This window comes from Ictalurus furcatus, chromosome 25, assembly GCF_023375685.1.
Source record: "Ictalurus furcatus strain D&B chromosome 25, Billie_1.0, whole genome shotgun sequence".
Taxonomy (NCBI): Eukaryota; Metazoa; Chordata; class Actinopteri; order Siluriformes; family Ictaluridae; genus Ictalurus; species Ictalurus furcatus.
In genome coordinates this window covers 8,904,563-8,926,639 of record NC_071279.1, presented here as the reverse complement: position 1 = coordinate 8,926,639, position 22,077 = coordinate 8,904,563, and the positions used below count along the sequence as shown (strand labels likewise).

Sequence of the window (22,077 nt, the reverse complement as noted above, 5' to 3'; positions counted from 1 at the left end):
ACCAGACTTCTTATTCACATAAAAAAACAGCTGTATTATTTATTTATTTATTTTACATTTCTTTATCTATGGTATGCATGTTGTTGATATTTAGATATACAGTGGCTAATGTGTTTATTTATAACTTTTATACACCAGCAAGGACCTGTGCATAAACAATATTAGAGGGCTAGTGCAGACAGGCAGGCACTGAATAAGGAGCAGCAAAAGGAAGCTGTGTGCTTTGGGATTTAAGTTCAGCAGCTATTTTTTATTGTTCTCATGGAAACCAGTAAGTATAAAAAAAACAAAAAACATACTCCAGCCACATGAACTAATGTAAGGTACATGTTGTTTTACTCAGATAATTCATAATATGCTTATTGTGATTCCAAAAGTTCATTATTACCCCACTGTAACACACACTGTCACCCACTATCAAAGTGCACTCTCAACTCTTTACAAAGTTACACTGTTCCATAAGTACACATACTAAAGATTCAAACTGTACCAAACCTATGGCAGAAAATAATATATTGATGCTGCAAGTTGACTATATAGCAAAAGTATGTAGACACCTGACATTTACATCCACATGTTGGCCTTCTTCAAAATGAGGCCTTGCTACAAAGTACACAGAATTGTCTGAAATGTCTTTGTATGCTGTAACATTAAGATTTCCCATCACTGGGACTAAGATGCCAAGCTGCAATCTGTTCCAGCATGACAATGCCTTTGAACACAAAGCAAGGTTTATAAAGATATGGTTTGCCCAGGTTAACAACAACCTATAAATGGATGAGTCCATCCATCCATCCATCCATCTTCTACCGCTTACTCCTCCTTCAGGGTCGTGGGGGAACCTGGAGCCAATCCCAGGGAGCATTGGGCACAAAGCGGGGTAAATGGATGAGTGATTTTTAAAATATTTTATTTACATAGAGCTTTTAACAGTGCACATTATCACAAAGCAACTTTACAGAAATCTGGATATAGTTTTAGATCCCAAATGAGCAAGCCAGAGGTAACCTTGGTAAGGGAAAACTTCCTGAGTAAAGATTAGTAAGAAAGCTTTAGAGAAACCAGTATCAGCATGAAAGTAGAAACCCATTTTCTTCTGGGTGATAACAGATTATGAGTCATTTCTCTTTTACAACTGTATATTACAGAGTCAAACGGTGCTAATTGTGATAAAAGGGTCATGCTCGTGCTGTCACATTCGTTATTCTATATAGCGTCGCCGATACGTCCATTCAAAATACTGCACTAGGCAAAATCAGTAGCATACCACATATGCCTATATCACCGGTTATCATGATCCACTGGCAGTAGATTAACTCCGATTTCAGGTGTTCCTTTACAGTATGCTGTCTTTCTTAAACATGACTTTAGAAATATTTCATTTAATCTATTTTAAGCTACGCTGTCTATCATTAGACTCCAGAAAACACCCTGCACAAAATTGTGACACATTGTAAAGCATGGAAAGCTTGTGCTTGTTAGTACACGTCTTCTGAGGTGTCTGAACTTGAAAGGAAAGCTGATTTCCAGGGTTGAGATCCAGGGTTGGTGACCACAGGCTTAGAATAATTTATGGGAAAGTAAAAACAAGGGAAAATGAAACTGAAAGAGCTTACTCCCTGCCTTCGTGGTAATTTCCACAACTCACGCCTCCATGATGACAAGACCAAGGCAGTGGCCACCCGTTATATAATGCATGACAATATGAGGCAGTCCCACACAGCATAGAGAAAAGACTGCATTAACTCAGAGAAGAGCTTCAGGAAATAATAAAAAATCTGGATTAATCATGATGAAGACCTTCCATCTTCCCACAGTAAACCTTCGGAAGACAAGTAAAGGTCAGGAAAATCTTTATTTAACCAACAGCAAGTATTTGCATTGCTTCTAGTCATCTACCTTTAAAAGTGATCATAATTGTGAGCAAATGATTCAATCGTTGTTATTTCTTAAACAGTTGTGCTATGTCAAGAGGCAATGAAATGACAAAAAACTGCAAGTATGGTGAAAGTAATTTGTATTAAAGACTCAATTATTGTAATTATCAAAGCCTGATGTTACATCCCTATTATTATTATTATTATTATTAGGCAAACAATGTAGAGAATAATCTAAATGCCCAAATGTCATTATTCTACCTTTATTTTTTTTTTTATGTGTAGCAATTGAATGCAGCTGTATATGTACTGTAGACATAGAAATGTCATATAATATAAAATATGTATCAAATATTATTTTACTGTTGTTCTAACATACTCCACTATGCAGTTTTGTATGTATCGAGCAGATGCCTATACTATGACACACGAGGTGCGGCTGATGCAGTAAACGCATTCAGTTCAATAGCTTTTCTATGAAAATATTTGCTCCATATTCGTGCTTCGCTCTTCCATTTCTTAAATAAACGCCCCACAATGATTACATTCATTTATACCTATTCAGGGAAAGATAGTGACCTACCTACAATCCTATATATTACGAAACGTTTTCGTTCAATTTTTCTCTGGAAAAAAACAATCAGGTATACAGGGCTCCGTGGGGATATTTTTATAATGGAGTGCTGTAGTTTTAACCAGTGTATGGCCGCAATTTGAGATTCTTAACTATGGGAAGCCAAACAACTCGAAAGTTGATCCAAACCGAGTTCGACAGAAGAACCGCGCAGCGCGGACCAAATCCCTGCGCAAGCCACTGGGCAGCGTGGAGCGGGCGGGTTTTAACTGCACTGCGTGGACCAGTTTGGACCTCCCAGCGCGAGCCACGAGACATAAACTGGTAGAAACTAAATGGGTTATTATATTTTATTATATTATTTGATTACTTACAGCCATGCATTTTAAAGATAAAAATCTAAACATGAATACACTTCAGTGAGACCTCTGAAGTCTGAAGAGTTTTCTTCTGTTCCTAAACCGTTTTCTGCTGTGTGCCCAAGTTTGTTAGGGTAGTATTTTGGGTAGAATTAAAACCCGCCTGTGCCGTGCTACTCAGTGGATCACGCAGGCATTTGGTTCTCACAGCGCGGTTCTTCTGTGTAGCTCAGTTTGGACCAGCTTTTGAGTTGTTTGGCTTCCCATAACCCAACCTCCATCCAATTGCAAACCAACACCCCCACCCCCCGCCCCTACTGGACATCTCGGAGTAATGTTCCCACATACCAGCTCCAATCCGGTTACATGGTTAGCGAGTGACGTCAAAACAACATGGCTGCGAATTGCATCAGAGAAAACAGAAAGTAGCACGTCTGCCCGTTAAATGAGTTAAATACCACGTGCATACAAGTGCTTGCTCTAGAACAGTCAACATACCGAAATATACGCTTGGTAAATCTAAAACATTGACTATATTGTTCGCTGTTTGAGGAGGAAAATATACACAGTTAGCGGGCTAGCGTTTTGCTAACAAAGACTGAACAGGGAGGTGTCTGGGTCTTTCCAGGCTTTTTTTCCATTACCACACGAGGTGTGGGTTTAAAAAAAAATATATATATATTATTAGATTATCACATTCACATTATATATAGAGGTATCCAGATAATATTTATTTATAGGGGCTTTGTAGACAAAAATAAAATGTACACTTATGTATAATAAACATAGCTAGAAAAATAAATATATAAAAAATACTTATTCCTAAACATTAATCAAAATTGTAATTACAAGATGAGGCGATAGCATATGTGGAGTGCGCTGTGACGTCACACCCTAATTATTATTATTATTATTATTATTATTATTATTACAGAGAATGTGTGTTGATTACAATAATTGCATTTTCATATCAGAAGGTGATTTTCAATAACATCAGTTCTGTTATACAACAGCAGAACTGTAGATCACCGGCGCTTTAAATAGTAGAAGAGTTTACGGACTATAAAATGCAACATTTGGACGACTCTGGAAAATATATTTGCCATCATTCTGGCTTTAACGTATTCTAATAAGCCTGCTTTAAAATAGATTTAATTTCCTAACTGTACACTGGTTGAAGTTTAATAAGCAGCTATTAATATCCTAGATAGAAGTGTATACAGCAGGGATGTCTTTTATTATCTGCAATCCAAGGTGTAGGTGCAAGTTTTCATTCCAACCAAGCAGGAGCCACACCTGTTTCTACCTGTTTAATCAGTTGAGCTTGTGTTTCAGTGGATTGTGGTGTGGCTCCTGCTTGTTTGGAAAGAAAACCTGCACCCACACCGACCCTTTGTGAATAAGATTGGACACCCCTGGTATACAGTATCTTAAAAGTTAGGTCTATAGCTCACAGAAGCAATAAATCTAAGAAGTTTCTACTAGATTTACAAAAGTTTCTTTGTCTGCATGTGCGTATGATGATGAATGCCAATCACCAAGGCACTATATAAATTATTATTATTATTATTATTATTATTATTATTATTATTAAATAATTAATGAAAAATAAAATCATCTTCCTAATTTAATTTTCCCCAAAGTATTTTGCTTAATTTACCCAGGTAGATTTTTTTCATAGTTCATTTTTGGTCCTAAAATTAGCTATTCATTAATTCATCTTCAGTAACCACTTAATCCTGGTGAGGGTTGTGGTGGACCCAAAGTGTTGGCATTGCCATTATTAGGAGAGGATAACCAGTAAATTCACTCATTGCTCGTTGCTGTATATCGATGCCTAAGCTAGCTTGTTAATTAGCTAACTGATATAACACATTATCAAATTGAAACACCATAAAAGAAAGATGAAAAATCTGCTTCCTTGCTAGAAGTAATAATAATAATAATAATAATAATAATAATAATAATAATAATAATTTGGTTTAATATTAAAATTGACAAAGTTGTTACTTTAAAATAAATGATGTGAACATCCTGTTTATTTAAGTAGTAAGATTAGCCAGTCACTCTTTTTTTTCCAGTTTCATTTTTATTGAACATTTCTGCTGTACATTTCTGCTGAACATTTCTGCTGAACTAAACATTTCTACTGAACATTTCTGCTGAACATTTCTGCTGAACATTTCTGTTGAACATTTCTGCTGAACATTTCTGCTGAACTAAACATTTCTGCCGAACATTTCTGCTGAACATTTCTGCTGGACATTTCTGCTGAACTAAACATTTCTGCTGAACATTTCTGCTGAACTAAACGTTTCTGCTGAACATTTCTGCTGAACACGTCTACCAAACATGTCTGCTGAACATCACCTTTTTTCTTCTCTCCTCCCCTCCCTTTCCCAAATATTCCATTGAGAAGAAAAACAAAAACAAATTGAGCAACACACAGCAGTAAACATTCACAGGTTTTTTTTTTCTTTTTATACTAACAAAGGAAAACACAATTAAAAGTACTTCCCCACGGCTCATCATGGCTACCCAATAACTATCGCTGGTTATATAGATATTGTAAGACCCAACAACAGGCACAAAAATTTAAGTGGGAAGTGTCTGTAACTCCATAAAGTATACGATAAAGGGATGCCATTTATAAAAAAAAAACTTGTCCGTACAACCCTTAATCGTATACCTTATTTTCTCGAGTTTTAGAAAAAACATCATGTCCTTTAGCCACTGGGAGATAGATGGGTATTTTGCAGACTTCCAATGCAACAGTAGGGAACGTCTTGCTATAGGGATGTGAAAGCAATAACATCCTTTTTTGTCGAGCTCAATGGAACTGAGTCATCAGGAATCCCAAATACAGCAATCAATGGGCAATTGATTAACAACAACAGTCACTCTGTTTGAAACATACTCTACCAATAGAAAGAACTGAGCATAAAAAGAGTGCTCTTCACCATTCAGATATGTGACTTACACTGCATTTGACTTACATTGGAAGTGGGACGTTGGAACTTGGAATTGTGTCATTTTCAACTATGTATTTGAGCTATGAAGAGGGTGGGCTGGGCTTTTTGTGTGCTTTGCAATTTATTGGTGATTGGCATTCATCAACATACGCACATGCGTACAAAGAAACTTTTATAAATCTGGTAGAAACTTTTTAGATTTAGATCCGTCTAAATCGTTTGGTTTAGCTTACAAAAACATTTACAACTATACTAAAAGACTGATACATGAGCCCCACTGTGTTAAAATAAAACTAAAGAAATAGTACATTTTTCACGCATGAAATGAACTTTTTAATTTAGCAAATGTATTACTCTACTTTTATGCGATTTAAAGTAAATCTGCAATCTCATCAAGGAAACTAGAAATAGAAATACAAAATAAAATAAAAACAGTTTTGTTTTATTAAGACAGGCCAACTTGAAGGTTGGATCTTTAATGTAAATTTTGGAGTCTTACATTTAGCATACTGTATTTAACTGGACTGTGTATATATATGTCGAGGTGAAGGTTCTGTGCAGAACATTCAGTTTCTTTCACACCAAGGTTGTGCCCCTGTGCTTGGTTTGTGCACAGGGCATTGTCATGCTGGAACATGTTTGAGCCTCTCAGTTCCAGTGAAGAGAAATTGTAATGCTGCAGTATACAAAGCTATCATATACAATTGTGTGCTTCCAACTTTGTTGCCACAGTTTGGGGAAGAACCACACAAGGGTGGGGTGGTCAAGTGTCTGCAAACTTTTGGCCATATAGTGTACATATGAGTGCATTTACAATGGCAACATTTGACAAAAAACACTATCATTAAAATCCTAATATGGAAACAACCTAATGTAGCACCATTATGTCTAAAATTTACTGTGTCTATTTTATTGCCAGGGATATTATACCAGTGTATAATTTATAGGGCATTAGCAAATCCAACATTTTGTGAAACTGGATGTTGTAGTAGGTTTGGAAGCTTCTGTTGTGTTTGGCTGATATGACATCAATTTGATCATAAGTAAATGTTGAATACACACACATACGCACGCACACACACACGCAGTGTTTCCTGCACTCCCACTCTTTATTTAACCTCTCACATAAACAAAATCTAAATGGTCGCTCTTCCATCACTGTTTGTTTATCTGGAATCTGTAAACATAAAGCAATAATTCCACTGCAGGCTTTTTAGGGTTTTGGGATTTATTATGTAAAGTTACAAATAAACTGTTTATCATCACATTTCTCTTTCAGGGAGCTGACACAATGTTTCTATGGAGACAGTACCATAGTGACCACTGAATGTCAAATATCTGTTTTGTATTCTGTAACTGAATAAATACAAGGATAAATTGGTTGATATTAAACTATAGCCTAAATAATCAACAGATTGATAAACATACAGGATTCATAATAAGTTGTTTCTTCTATAGTAAACATTTCATTTTAGAGGTCATATTGTTCTTATTTTACTAAAATATGCTACATATTTGACAGCTCACCGGACTGACTGTTGGTTCATGAATTGTATTTTTACAGATGAAGTAGAAGCTCACAACAATGACTCCGTATGCACTACCATGGTTGAACAGCAATCTGAGAAGTCCTTCAGTGGAGGCCCAGCACAGGAGAAACCCAAAAATAAGCTAAAACTTCCAAAAATATTACACAAAAATAAAACCAAAACCCCCCAAAAAACTGACACAGTGGACACTCCAGGTACATCTAATGGATTTTCTTCCACTAAAGATATTTGGTGATTTAATAGTATCATAACTAATTTGCTGTGCTCTTTTGGAAAATGAATTCAGTACAGATTATGGATCAAACATTGTGGCATTAAAATATTCTTATGTTCTTTCTGATATCCCAGAAAACTTGGATTTCAACCAGAATGTAGCACAGAATCATTTGGCAAAAGCTTCCCAGCAACTTTTAGCACAGGAAGAGCACCTCTTCAGGCCAAAATCATCAGATAAGGAAGGGATTTGCATTGAGGATGAAGAGGACGGTTTGCAGAAGGACTATGAAACTTTGATGCTTCATCTAAGGATGGCTGTCCATGATTCCTTCAACAAGGAGAATCAGGAGAAACTGAGGAGTGCTGTGCAGGCTATATGTCAGCAAGAGGAACAAGACAGGCAGTGGGAGAAAAAAGAAGAAGAGAAGCATCCATGTTGGAGGCCCCTAAAATGCAGAGAGATCCATGATGCTTTGCTCAAGGAGGTAGTGCAGGTACGGCTGCTTCAAACAAATGAAGAAGAGAATGGGGCAGACAAGCTGTCCACCTCCCTGAAGAGAGAAGTGTGTCGGATGGGCATGCGCATTCAAAAGGACCTGCTCCATGTTGCCAGAGATGTGCTGCCATGCTACACATCAGATTTCGACATTTTCAACATGTATGTTCAGCTGTACCATCAAGCTTTCTCCACAAAACTGCTGGAGTTTGCTCGAACCAACCTTGAATTACAAGATTGCATCTACATACTATGTTGGATTCATGGTTATTATCCAAAGTAAGGGACATGCTCATGGTGCTTCAAGTGTAAAAATCTTTATTTTATTTGCACACTCCTTCGAGTAGAGAACAGCCCAGATTTACATATGTGATGATAATTTTTCAGGGATATTTTGCAACAGGATGAACTGGTGCCACACATCAACACTAAATCATTAGGAGCTTTGTTACCTGAGGAATATCGTAAGTCACTGGAGGAGCAGTATCTGTCACACAAAGAGGTGATGCAAAATGATAAAAGATTTTCAATACTTATAATGACATGTGCAAAGTCTGGACACACCAAATTGAATACATATTTTTATTGTCTCAAAGACATTTTGATAAAAGCTTAGAGTTGATATTGACTTTTAAGACAAAAAGTGTTAACGCCCTTGAATATAAATATATTTCTCATACAAAATATTTTTTTAATAAGTTGTTTTTGCTTAAAACAAATAGGAAACACAGTCAGTAAGTGCTCATTTTATTTGGGAACTTTAAGAAAAACATCCTGGGTGAAGCTCCCTCATGAGGCAGGTTGATGCCTCAGAGATGCCAAGAGTTTGCAAAGCTTCATCAGAAATATTGTTCAGAATTTATTTCAGAATGTTAATATCGCCATTATTATCCTCCTAAGAACTGGTATAAAAAGTTATCTTCCAGTTTATGTTTTTTTGGTATTTAATATATATTTAGTATTTAAAAATCTTACAACTGAGACTTTTTACATATTTTTTTGTATGTCCACTGTATTAGAGAGTAGGACAATTTAAAATGAATTAAAGGTATGAATATTAACCCCCGAACATTTGACCATTTTACTAGGGATAAAAATTCTTTGTCACCCTGTATCTAAGTCACACATAAACAGTCATCCAGTAAATAAGTAAAAGATACGTCGTCATCCTGTAACTAAGTCCAGTGTGATCATCTGTTACTATGTGAAATTAATAACATGTTAAATTATTCTCAAATGAGTAAAAGGAGAGCTGCAATAACAAGCTGCCCTACATGTCCATTACAGAGGACACAAACAAATAGGTGAAAAGTAAAAAAGGAAGAAAGGCTCTATGAACAATACCCTCTATGGACAGGTGTGTCCAAACTTTTAACATATGCAAAATAAGTCTATAAGGCTAGAAAAACATAAAAAAATACTCAATTACTCAATTAATACACAATTATGTCAGATTTTTCTGAATGGTTATCATATTTTATGGTAATTTTGTATATCTTGTTTATAGGTGGAGGTCAGGACATGGTTGTCCAATGCTCTTAAAAAAGAGGAGGAAATTTGGCAGACGAGTAATAAACCTGAGCTCATTGATGGGTGCTACTTCTCTAATCTTGCTTTGGATGTCATACCGGTATGAACAATACTGGGCTCACACATTTTGTTCAAGACCTATATGACTTATGTTTGTGGCATATAACAGATTCAGTTCTTTATTTTTGTATTGATATCTTTGCAAGTGAAAATATCATGAATAAAGAAAATGTTATCTAATATTTTTCATTATAAGATTATTGTTAACAAATACTATACTAAGATAATTAAGATACAGATACAAATTTCAAGCTTAAAATTGTCTTATTGAATTGCTTTCTAGAAATACATGCTTGAAATAAGCTAAATTACCTGTCAGAGGAATAAGACAATTTCAAGCTTGAAATGAGTCAAATAAATATCTAGAAATAGGTTTAATAATCTTATATTTGTAAAGCAACCAAAAAAACAACCAAAAAAAACAATAAAGAGAAATATTAGTTGAATTTGCCTATATTCAAATATTTTTACTTGCTACAATATGCTTTTTTGCAGTGTAGTTGTCTTTTAGTTAGCTACAAAATATATTTCTTCTTGCCTGAACCATGTGTCATATAAATTGTTTAACCTCTTGTTTGCAGATTATTGATGGAGCCGTGAAAGAAACTATGGATATTCTGGGTAACAGAGATAATGCTCAGAGAATTCTGCTTCAGCTGGACAGTTTCCTAATGAGGTACACAAAATGATACTGTCACATTTAAGTACTGTGTTAACAGCTCTATGTTTAGAGCAGTATGTTTAATACTCAATCCCCAATCCCAGCCTATGCATTTAATGCTTGGGCAATTTAACAATAGAGTTTTCTGCTGTTTAACAGTACAGTTTGCTTACCATTTGTATTTAACGGTATGTAGTATAATACTTTTTTTTTGTAATTGTACTTGTAGTATTACCATTGACCATTTCTGTACAGCAAATATAGAAATGTCTCTTCTCCCTAACAATTGAAAATATGTATGCAAAAGCCAGCAGTGACTCGATTTATTGTCCTGAGAAAAGGAATTTTGAAAAGAAATGAAATTTCCATTTCATAGAAATACTGTATAATACATTGTACTATATATCTACTCTTAATACTTAATACCATATTGCAACTGTTATATCTATATATTACTGAACCTGGACTTTCCAGTAGCATGTGCTGTATGTGAAAAATGAAATATTTAAATAAAAATATTGTCTCCTTTGACAGCTATAAGAAATCCATAATTGAACTTATCAAAGGAAAGCACACCACTATCCCTGACATCCTGAAAGCCAATATGGTTAGCATCAAGCAGTTACGGTGAGATTATGACACATAATAATACACATTTGGTCATATGTTAATACAGTACATATAAGTTAGTTTTATCCTTACTTTCCAACATTTCTTATTGTACATAGACATATGCAAAATCATTTCACAATGTATTGTGATGTAAAAATTTCAAGAAAGAAAAGATGAGAAAATGAATGAATGAATGAAGGAATGAACATCAAGATGTTTGCAAAAATATTGGAATGTCAAAGATGTTGCTCAGTTGTCATAGACAGTGACTGTGTATCTACAGGGAGTATATCGAAAAACACAAGGATCTATCAGATGAAGTGAAAGAAGCCTTGCTGTCCATTATATCAGAGATGAGAGACTCCTGTCACAGTTATTTCCTCAACCCCATACACAAGGAGCTCAAGGTATCTACAATTAAGTCATCTAGCCTAGACCATGAAGCATTTTTAAGTAAGTGGTCCTTATTCAAGTTGAATACAGTCACATCTGACTGTAAAATGAGTATATACAGCCATTTGAAAAAATAAGTACACCCCATGGAAATTGTTGACTTTTTTTGACATATTTGGACAAGCAAACATTTGCTAGTATGCTTATGATCATTATCCTGTTGAAAGGTCCACTTTTGGTTCAACTTCAGCTTTCAGACAGATGGCCTCAGATTATCTTCAAGCACTCTTTGATATGATGCAGAATTCATAGTTGAATAAATTAATGCAGGCTGTCCAGTCCCTGAGGCAGCGAAGCAACCCCAAACCATAACATTTCCACTACCGTGCTTCACAGTTGGTATGAGGTGCTTCTCCTGAAAAGCTGTCTTTGGTCTGCGACAAGCATGTCTGCTGTTACTATGGCCAAACAAATCTTTGATTCTTCTGTCCAGAGCACTTTATTCCAAAGGCCTGGTCTTTGCCAATATGCTCATTGGCAAACTGTAGTCTTGCAAAGGCTTTTTCCTGGCATGCCTCCCATGCAGGTTAACATAGCAAATTTGTGCAATCTCTTTCTGATTGTAGAAGCGTGCACTTTGACACCAACAGTTGCAAGACTTACTAGCAGATCCTGCAATTAAATCTTGGAGACTTGTTTTTGCATCTGTCTGCTCTTGGGCTGAATTTGCTGGGATGGCCAGTCCTGGACAAATTGGCAGTTATTTGAAATCTGTGCCATTGTAGATGATTTTCCTTACAGTGGAATGATGTATTTCAAATTATTTGGAGATTTTTTAAATCCCTTGCCAGACTCATAGGCATCCACAACATTTTTTTCTGAAGGCCGTACAGTAGGCCTCTTTAGATATTGGTATGATGACACCACACACCTCAATAACAAAGGGAGCGCTGTTTCAAAGAGGATCAAATGTTAACTTGTCCATATATGTAAAAATAAATAAATAAATAAATAAATAAAAAAAGCCAACAATTTCCATGGGGTGTATTTACTTTTTTCACATGACTTTATAAGTTCCACCAACAGTTTTTTTTTTATTCATCAGTTTCAAGAGGAAATATCTCAAATATAGTGAAATTCATCAAGTATTTCCTATTATAAGACTGCAATCTCAGTGTCAACTTTTAACTTGTAAATGTGAATCAGAATAAGCAGATGTGTATTTTTATCAGCTCATTAGTCTTTCATTTTGTTTATAATCACACTGTAAAAGAAGGACCACGAATCTCTAATCTGAGTGCAGAGACCTGGACAGGCAAACTATTAAAAATGCTTGGGCATCGTTAAGCGTTTTCTTTCTTTTATTTTACTTTTATTATTTTTAACAAAATATATAATTTCACAAATTTAACAAAAATTATTAATTTCACAAATTTCACTGAAACACATCATCTTTTCAGTTTTTAATTATTTTTTCAATTTTTTTTTTTTGATAAAGATTAGCAGATTAAATCTCCCAATTCAGTTAAATCTGATCTATCTGAGTTCTAAAATGAATACAAATTTAGCTGTAGCTCCTATGTGGTGCAACAATAAAGTTGCTAATGTAAACCACAAACGTAATCCAGTAACATGAAAAGTTCAGGCGATCGGCAAACAGGCATAAAGGGGCGAGGCAGGAATCAAGGTCATGGTCACGGAAATACAGGGTCAAGAAACAAAACAAGAAACATGAACAATAGCGCGGGACTGGGAGCCGAGAAACCAGCGTGAACTAAACAGACGAACCTAAACATGAAACATGAAACATGAACTGTGACTGTGGTTATCTATCGTAAGGAATCTAAACTAATCTACTATAATATTCCGCGCCGTGTGCTGGGAGGCGCGCGGTATATATACATACATAATCAGCCTCGTAATGGCTGACGGCTGAGGGCAATTCAGACACACGTGACACCATAGCCAATGACGGAACAGGGAGGAGATATAACAAAGCATAACAAATGCACGTGTCCAAATGTCACGAATGTGTCACGTACCGAGGTTGAGGCAGAAGCAATCGCAGATATATTAACGTTTATTAAACAATTAAACAACAAAACAAAGACACGAAGACAACTTGGCATAACACCATGGCATAAAACAAAACACTGTGACATAGAAGACAGAAGTCTAAGACAACGAAAGACAGAGAAACAGTGCAGACAATGACTATATATACACAAGAGTGCTCATTAACAGAACGTGAATCAGTGCAGGTGGTCATGTGACATGTAGTGCACTGCAGTGGCTGATGGGAACTGGAGTCCAGAGTTTCCTGATACATGACAGTCTCAAAGGAGCCTCCTCAGTAGCTAACTGTTGTGCAATAGGGGCGAGCTAGCTAGTAGTTGGAAATTGGCAAATTAGATGGTAGTAAAAACAAACTATTGGAAAGGACAACTTTTGGCAAAGGATGGACTCTATTGGTCCATCCTTTCCTCAAAAACTGTTAACAGTTCATATTATTTCAAGTTTTAATTTTGTGCTGTTTATCTTTGTACCTTATGCCGTTTTTGAGAATACCATAAATAACATCTTTACCTCAGACACAAACACATGTTACTCAGTTTCACTGAAATGTATTTTCTCCTGTCCATTCATTCAATGTTTTCCTTTTATTATCTGACCATCACAGCGTGGAATAATCCATCATAACTGATACAAAGTGATACAATCTTTGTGAAATATACAACACAATTTTATGTACAATTAATCGTAAAATGGTGCAATGGAGCTTTTTGGGGTGGCCAGAGGATCCACCAGATTTTACTCTTATCATACAGTCTAAATGTCTGGATGAATTGTCAAGCACCATTTTTATTTAATCACTTATGAAAACCTAATACAGATCATCTCTAAAAAGATTACATTAATATTCACACTCAGAAAGTCTATTGTTTACTCGAATCAGTAAAAAGAATAATACTTTAAGGACTAGAATATATATAAAATAAAATATAGGAAAAATATAATTGTTAAAAATCTTTCAATATGAAGGGCTGACAACAATTAACACGGTGTGCTAGGAGCATACTGTATGTGTTTCCAATGAGATAAAATGCATGCTGTGAGAGCAGTTTAAAAAACAAAGACAGTCAAGTGTGGAGATTAAATTCAGATGTATTTGAACTTCATCCAATGTTTTCTGAAACACTCAAAAGCAAACATCTCTCAGTTTCAATAATTTATTCTTGAATAAAAGTACAGTCAAACCTTGGATTGCGAGTAACTTGGTTTACGAGTGTTGTGCAAGACGAGCAAAAATTTTAAATAAATTTTAACTTGATATACGAGCGAGGTCTTGCAATACGAGTAGTACGTATACGTTTTTTTTTTTGCCGAGTTCCAGAAGCTCATGGTTTACGAGTGTTACCTGCCGCAACAAGTTTTTAACTGCGATGACACGGGGCTTTTTTGGAAAAAGATGCCAAAGAGGACCTACATTACAGAAGAAGAGAATGCAATGCCTGGTCACAAGCCCATGAAAGACCGTCTCACCCTCTTGTTTTGTGCTAATGCAAGCGGTGATTTCAAAGTCAAGCCCCTGCTCGTGTATCATTCCGAGAATCCACGAGCCTTCAAGAAATGCAAGGTGCAGAAGAGCCAGTTAAACGTTATGTGGAGGTCCAACAGCAAGGCTTGGGTCACTCATATCTTGTTCGTTGAGTGGATCAACGAGGTCTTCGGTCCTGCAGTGAAGAAATACCTTTTAGAGCTTTTTCCTTTTTCCACTCAAAGTCTTGCTGGTTAGGAATTTGAGTTCATTAAGGTCAAGTTCCTTCCTCCCAACACCACTCCATTACTCCAGCCCATGGATCAGGGAGGAGAAAAAGACGGAGAAATCCCTCACTTCAAATGAGATTAGGGAGGTGTGTAAAATGTGGGAAACAGTGCAAAATTTTGTAGAAAAGCACCACTCGAGTAAGACTGTAGCAGTGTGAGCGATGAATCTGTTTAACGACAATGCAATGTCATATTTCCGCGAAATCCTTAAAAAGAGGCAAAAGCAAGTGTCATTGGATAGGTTCCTTGTTAATGTTGTACAAAAAGAAAAAGATTCCGGCGAGCCAACAGATAGCAGTGATTCCATTAGTAACAGTGAAAGTCGTCCTACACAATAATTAATAAATTCGATTACTTTATATTAAATTTAAATAATAAAAATATAAAATGGTATTTTGTGTTAATCATTATTATGTATATGAATATTTTTGGGTTTTGGAACGAATCATCTGAGTTTCCATTATTTCTTATGGGGAAATTTGCTTTGATATACGAGTGCTTTGGATTACGAGCACGTTTCTGGAACGAATTATGCTTGACTGTATGAACTGAATAAAATCATTAAAAAAAGAACAATTCTTATTAGCTGAATTATTTCCTCACAGGTGCAGTATCGTAAGCTGTGGACTCCAGCCTGGTTTTCAGAAAGTCATACGATTATTGGAGATCTACTAAGGATTGTGGACGAAATGGTCCGGCCTTTCTCAGATATACAGTCTGCCTGCATGAAGGTCAGTTAGAAACTCTATTAAACAGATCTAGTAACAGTTTTGGATAACATAAAAAAAACACAAAAAGATTATTTCAATGGTGATAAAAGCTTTGTAGCACGTAGCATGTACGCAGTGAAAAAAAAATCTGAATGTGTGTGTGAGCTCTCATCACCTGGAGGCTACAGCCTGGAGATTGCTTAGGATGGTACAGCTTGAAGTACCATGAAATAGTTTTGGACCTCAATTCCACATGGACATTCTCACTGTGGTTGCTGGGACTACGGTTGCTGCTATGGCCTTGAGACTGGAATTATCACATGCAGTTTTGCACTCAGGTCTCCTTTGAACAGTGGACTAGTTCAACAAAGACTTAATGTACAAACCATAATGCACTTTCTTTTACTTTCGCACTATCCTTTGTTACCCAGATGAGGACGGGTTCCCTTCTGAGTCTGGTTCCTCTCAAGGTTTCTTCCTCATATCATCTTAGGGAGTTTTTCTGGCTTGCTCAATAGGGATAAATCCACACACTTAAAATCTGTATCCTGTTTTTATGTATTTCTGTAAAGCTGCTTTGAGACAATGATCATTGTAAAAAGCACTATACAAATACAATTTTATTGAATTGTGTGTGTGTGTGTGTGTGTGTGTGTGTGTGCGCGCGTGTGTAGGAACTGTTCAGTCAGCTGCATTCTGAGGTGATGATTGAATATGTGAAGAGGATGTTAAAGGGGAAACTGAAACTAAAAGACAAGGATGACCAGGAGGCAGCTGCAAGCTTTCTGTGTGAAGACAATGTGAGAATAAACTCACTGTTCATCACAATTGTAAGTATGTAATATATAAATAGACTGACTTCCAAAGTTTTTAAAGTAAATGACATTTTTGTGTCCTACATTGTCAAAATCTTGTTTTCTGGTCACAGTGGGAGTAAAACAGTACACACACTCCTATGCATGCCTCTCTGTTTAACCAGATTATATTTTAAGCATCTGTTTACCACTGCAGTCTGCACATCTGGAATACTATAAACATGAAGTTATAACCCCACCCAAGGTTCTAACTTATTATTCAGTTATTCCTCTAAAAGCATATTATCCAGTTTAAAAATGAAAGTGTACATTTAGAGGATTTGAATATTCTTTTTGTTTTCTTGTCATCTTTGGACAAAAACTTCGCAAAAGATTTAAGTTGTCCAAAGAGAAAGCACAAAGAAATGCATTCTCAAGCACTCGAGTTTCCTGAATCCCTCCCATCTCTCCACCTTTAACCACTTAATCCCCCCTCACTCTGTTCACAACCCCAATGTATGACACATCTGAAAGATGCTACAGTGAAACAGAAAATATTTTATGGTGGGTTTTCCCCAAGCTAATTAGAGGGGGAAATACTATGTGTGTCACGAATCGAGGTTGAGCCAGAAGCAAGTGCAGATAATGACATTTATTGAAATAAACGTACTAAGAAACAAAGACACTAAGACAACGTGGAATAACACTGTGGCATGAAACAAAACACCAAGACATAAACAACCAGAGTCTAAGACAACGAAAGACAAGCACATAGTGCAGACCAGGACTATATATACACATGAGTGCTCATTAACCAAAACGTGAATCAGGTGCAGGTGGTCATGTGACAACTAGAGCAGTGCAGTGGCTGATGGGAAGTGGAGTCCAGAGTTTCTTGATACGTGACAGTGTGCACCCCTTTAATATTTAAAGACATACAGAGTAAAAAAACTTGTGTATGATAGATGTTGTGCTTAACTGTAAATAATAACGGTGTCATTAGAAATAGATTTCCCACTTATTAAAGCCATCTCCTATGAATTTTATAGCAATACAATACATTGTATCCTTAAAACAAAATGAGCCGTGCATCATTTTTCACTTACCCAGTGATGTTAATATGTCAAGTTGTACAGTAGGTTTGGTGTCTGAATTTGGCTTTTTTTTTTTTTTTTAGACGTTCACTGGAGCTGTGAGAGTATTACACACTTCGCTCTTAACATATTGTTTGGTTTGAAAGTGGTATAGTGGTCAGCATGCTTGCCTCATATCTCTGGGGTTGTGGGTTCACATCCTGCCTCTGCCCTGTGTGCGCAGAGTTTTCATGTTATCTCTGCGCTTCAGGGGTTTCCTCCAGGGGCCTTCCAGTTTCCTCCCCAGTCCAGAGACATGTATTGTAGCCTGACTGGCATTTCCAAATTGTCCGTAGTGTGTGAATGTGTCTGTGATTGTGCCCTGCGATAGGTTGGCACTTTGTACAGGGTGTTGCCGAGTTCCCTTGGATAGACTCCAGGCTCCCCTGTGACCCTGTGTAGGAAAATTGGTATGGAAAATGTATTGGTATGGATGTACCATATTGTACAGCAGTGTATAAATCAAACTGAACCATTCCTCCCCTTTTTTTCCTTAATTTGGTCTTGGCCCACCAGGCAGTTCTACAATATCATACAACAGCTAGCAACCGGGGAGGGTGAGGGCTAACACATGCTTCGTCCAGGACACATGAAGCCAGCTAACTGCATTTTTCGAACTGCTGCTCATACTAACACACTCAGAGATAAGCGCTGCTTGACGTCTTCCACACACATGAGCTCAGAGATATAGTTCAATTGTTAAAATCTTCTGGCCACACTTCTTATTTCTGTCTGAGGTTTGCATGGAGTCTGGGTTTAAGATGGCTGTTTTTTGTTTTTTTAGCTATACAAAGTACCTTTTGTCTTTTTATGGAAAACAGTTTGTCATATAGTGTCAGAAACCACACAAGCAAATCTATTTGAGATTATTTAACAGAACACAGTTTGAAAGTTTGTCAGTCTGCATATCCTGGTGGCTATAAGCATTTCTTACTTGTGAGTAATGTTAGCCTTGCAGTTTCAGAGTCAAACATGTCTTGGATATCTTTTTAAGCAAAATTTATGGACAGACAAAAGCCCTGTACATGCTTGAGGATGACATTTAGCAAAATGTAATTGTTTAAATGTAAAAGTTTAATTACATTGATTTTTACACAAATAGATGATTACATGAGCAGACTGCTACTCTGTTCCCACAGGGATCTGAAGAAAAATGGCTTTCCAGTATTTTAACCAAATTGTCAGATGTGTTGATGCTGCAGGACCCAGGAGCACTTCAGCTTGAGATAGTTACACTGGCCAGAACCTACCCTGACATCAGGTGAGTGTACAAGGTGCTCTGAATTAAATTGATAACAAGGCACATAAATCCTAACCAGTGTTATATGAAGTAACCAACAGTCATATATGAGTAACGTAAAAAAAAAAATATATATATATATCCGTAGCAGGTTTCCTCCTGGTTCTCTGGTTTCCTTCCAATGTCCTAAAACATGACAGTAGGCTAAGCTAATTTAAATATAGGTGTACTCTTGACCATGCCCAGATAATAGGCTCTGGAGCCACCACAACCCTTTCCAGGATAAAGAAGTTACTGAAAGTGAGTGAGTGAGAAAAGTTAATTACTATATCAATCATTCATTCATTCACTCACTTTTTTTTACAAGCACTGCCAAGCTACAATAGCACGACAGTAGCACATGAAAAAGAATTTCAAATTTCGATTTGTCTGACCACAGAAGAGTTTTCCACTTTGCCTCAGTCCATTTTAAATGAGCTTTGGCCCAGAGAAGATGGCGGCATTTCTGGATCATGTTCACATATGGCTTCTTCTTTGCATGATAGAGCTTTAACCAGCATTTGTGGATGGCACGGTGAACTGTGTTCACAGGCAGTGAGTTATGGAGGTTTTTCTGAGCCCCTGCAGTCATTTGCATTACAGAATCATGCCGCCTGAGGGCCTGAAGATCACGGGCATGCAATATTGATTTTCACCCTTGTCCCTTGCACCCAGAAATTTCTTCAGATTCTCAGAATCTTTTGATATTACGTACTGTAGATGATGAGATATTTATAGTCTTCGCAATTTTCCGTTGAGGAACATTATTCTGAAATTGTTCCACAAATTGTAGATGCAGTTTTTCGCAGATTGGTGAACCTATGCCCATCTTTACTTCTGAAAGACTCTACCTCTCTAAGATACTCATTTTTAAATCTGCAAAATTGTTCAGATATGAGAATTTTTGTTCTAAGGAGCTACAGATATTGAATAAAACAGCTGTATCAACAGCTGTATAGCCAAAATTTGTGTGCCATGACACAAAGATGGTTGTCTTTATTAAACCTTTATATATATATATATATATATATATATATATATATATATATATATATATATATATGGTGGTTTTGCAATGCCAATACTTAGAGGTAATCACCCCCATCCCCCGCCCAGGAAAATTAAAAATGGCCACATATTATGTTCTAACATCTTTCATAATACCTACATAATTCACTCTCAGCTATGTCCTATAAAATATTCAAGTTCTTTACACAGGAACACATAAGAAAATAAATCCTGTGTTATATTTATTCAGAGCTCATTTGTCAGGTGTTCAGGTGATTTGAAACACTTTCTTTGGGGTGGAAAAGATGATTTGTGGATGTATTTTGTAATCATGTATAAAATCCTACCGCAAATATTATACCTGCTTTTTCACCCCACTGAGAAACAGCTTTTAAACCCTTATTTTCCATCAGGATTCAGTTCGATGACATTAGGAGTGATAAATGTTTTAATCAAAAATTGGCAACAGAAAACAAACTTCTTGCACTACTCTGAATTAAAATGAGACTATGTATTCCTTATTGAGAAATGATCCACAATAACCACATTTTCCATGGTTTCTGTTAACAGTGAATGCCAAGTCCTTGCACTCCTGAACTTGAAGGCAAATGTCTCCAAAGCAGATGTGCGCAACATCAAAAAGAGCCTGACTGAGAACAGGGATTCACTGAACGCTGGGCCCACAACAGCTTTCTTCTGTAAAGTGCCAGTAAAAAGGAAGTTAATGGCTGTGTTTTCTCAGTAAAGTATAATCAGTTCACTGTAGCTTCAGAAGTTACTAATGCAAAGCAGTGTTATTGGTAATTATCAACTATTAAACCGGCTTTAATATGTGGGGTCATTATTTATATGCCAGCCTCACTATCCTAGTTAAGAGAAACATGTTTAAGGGACATTATGTAATCATATAACATTTCATGTCTGCTGTTATGTAAGACTGTAAATAGTGACACTAGGGATTGTGTGTCTCATGTGAATGGTTTGTTGAGTATGAAAATGGTGTAAGTCATACACCAGATTTCAAACCAACTGAACACCTATGAAAGATTTTGGAGTGTTAGACAGCACTTTTCACCACAAACACCAATTAAGGGAATATTTTTGTTAGAATGTGTGTGTGTAGTGAAAATAGAGAGGGAACGACCCTATGGGCAACCTCTATTCAGATATTATTTATGCATTTAGTGTTTTTAATGTACTGTGTGGCCACATTTAAAGTGCAGATAAGATGCATCAGGCTTGATAGGTAGCCTTGTTATAAGTAATCGGTCCAAAAGTTCATTTGTTTGATGTATGCATTTATGTATTTACATTTAGTATTTTCATGAATTAAAGTTTCCTTCTTTTTACATTTTACAGTGTGTGGTGTGTTGTACATAAATATAAGTCCATATTATATATATATATATATATATATATATATATATATATATATATATATATATATATATATATAAGATATATTTATCTATCTCGTCATTGATTAAAAATAAGGATCCAACAACATGTTAATTTGGTGGGAAGATATAGAAGATGCAGTTTCACATGTTCTCCCTGTATCTGTGGGTTTCCTCCCACCTGCCAAAAACATGCCAGTAAGTGGATTGGCTACACTAATCTGTCCCTAGATTTGTGTGTCTGTGTGTGTGTCTGTGTGACCAGTGATAGCTGTGATCTTGTGAGCTTCAGAAACACAAACACTGATGTAAAAATAAAACTGTTTTTCTGTAACCAAACCAGTTCCAGATTGTAGAGGTAGCTCCTCTTTTAGAGATAAACTCCTCAGCTTCACGTCCGCCTTCCGCTGTGCTTGTTTTCGCTCTGCACGTAAGCTGCGAATGGGTTGCAGGCCGTCGCACACAGAAATACGTCATCAACTCGGCTTTATCGTTATTATCGCGGGAAGACTCATTCTTACTGTGGGGAGAATTTCTACTGGCATATCGCAAACGATAAAATTGCCCATCCTTACTATCTACTGTATATTACAGATTAAGTGATGTCTCTTCAGGCAGTAAAATGTAT

General features: G+C 36.3%; 1 protein-coding gene across 3 annotated transcripts; it reads left to right on the top strand.

The window, feature by feature from the left end:
* Positions 1-1,124: 1,124 nt before the first annotated feature.
* On the top strand, positions 1,125-21,403 carry tnfaip2a (tumor necrosis factor, alpha-induced protein 2a). 3 transcript variants are annotated; one of them, XM_053614485.1, is made up of 12 exons: positions 1,128-1,841; positions 7,347-7,526; positions 7,681-8,323; positions 8,432-8,546; positions 9,552-9,674; positions 10,216-10,310; positions 10,830-10,922; positions 11,191-11,314; positions 15,734-15,859; positions 16,513-16,668; positions 18,905-19,026; positions 20,623-21,403. In XM_053614485.1, the coding sequence occupies exons 1-12, from the start codon at positions 1,790-1,792 to the stop codon at positions 20,795-20,797; spliced, it is 2,004 nt and encodes a 667-aa protein (XP_053470460.1). In that variant the 5' UTR covers positions 1,128-1,789; the 3' UTR covers positions 20,798-21,403. The 3 variants fall into 3 exon arrangements, with proteins under 3 accessions (XP_053470462.1, XP_053470460.1, XP_053470461.1); XM_053614486.1 differs by lacking the exon at positions 1,128-1,841 and adding an exon at positions 1,956-1,999; XM_053614487.1 differs by lacking the exons at positions 18,905-19,026; positions 20,623-21,403 and adding an exon at positions 18,282-18,896 and having other exon boundaries at positions 1,125-1,841.
* Positions 21,404-22,077: the final 674 nt, after the last annotated feature.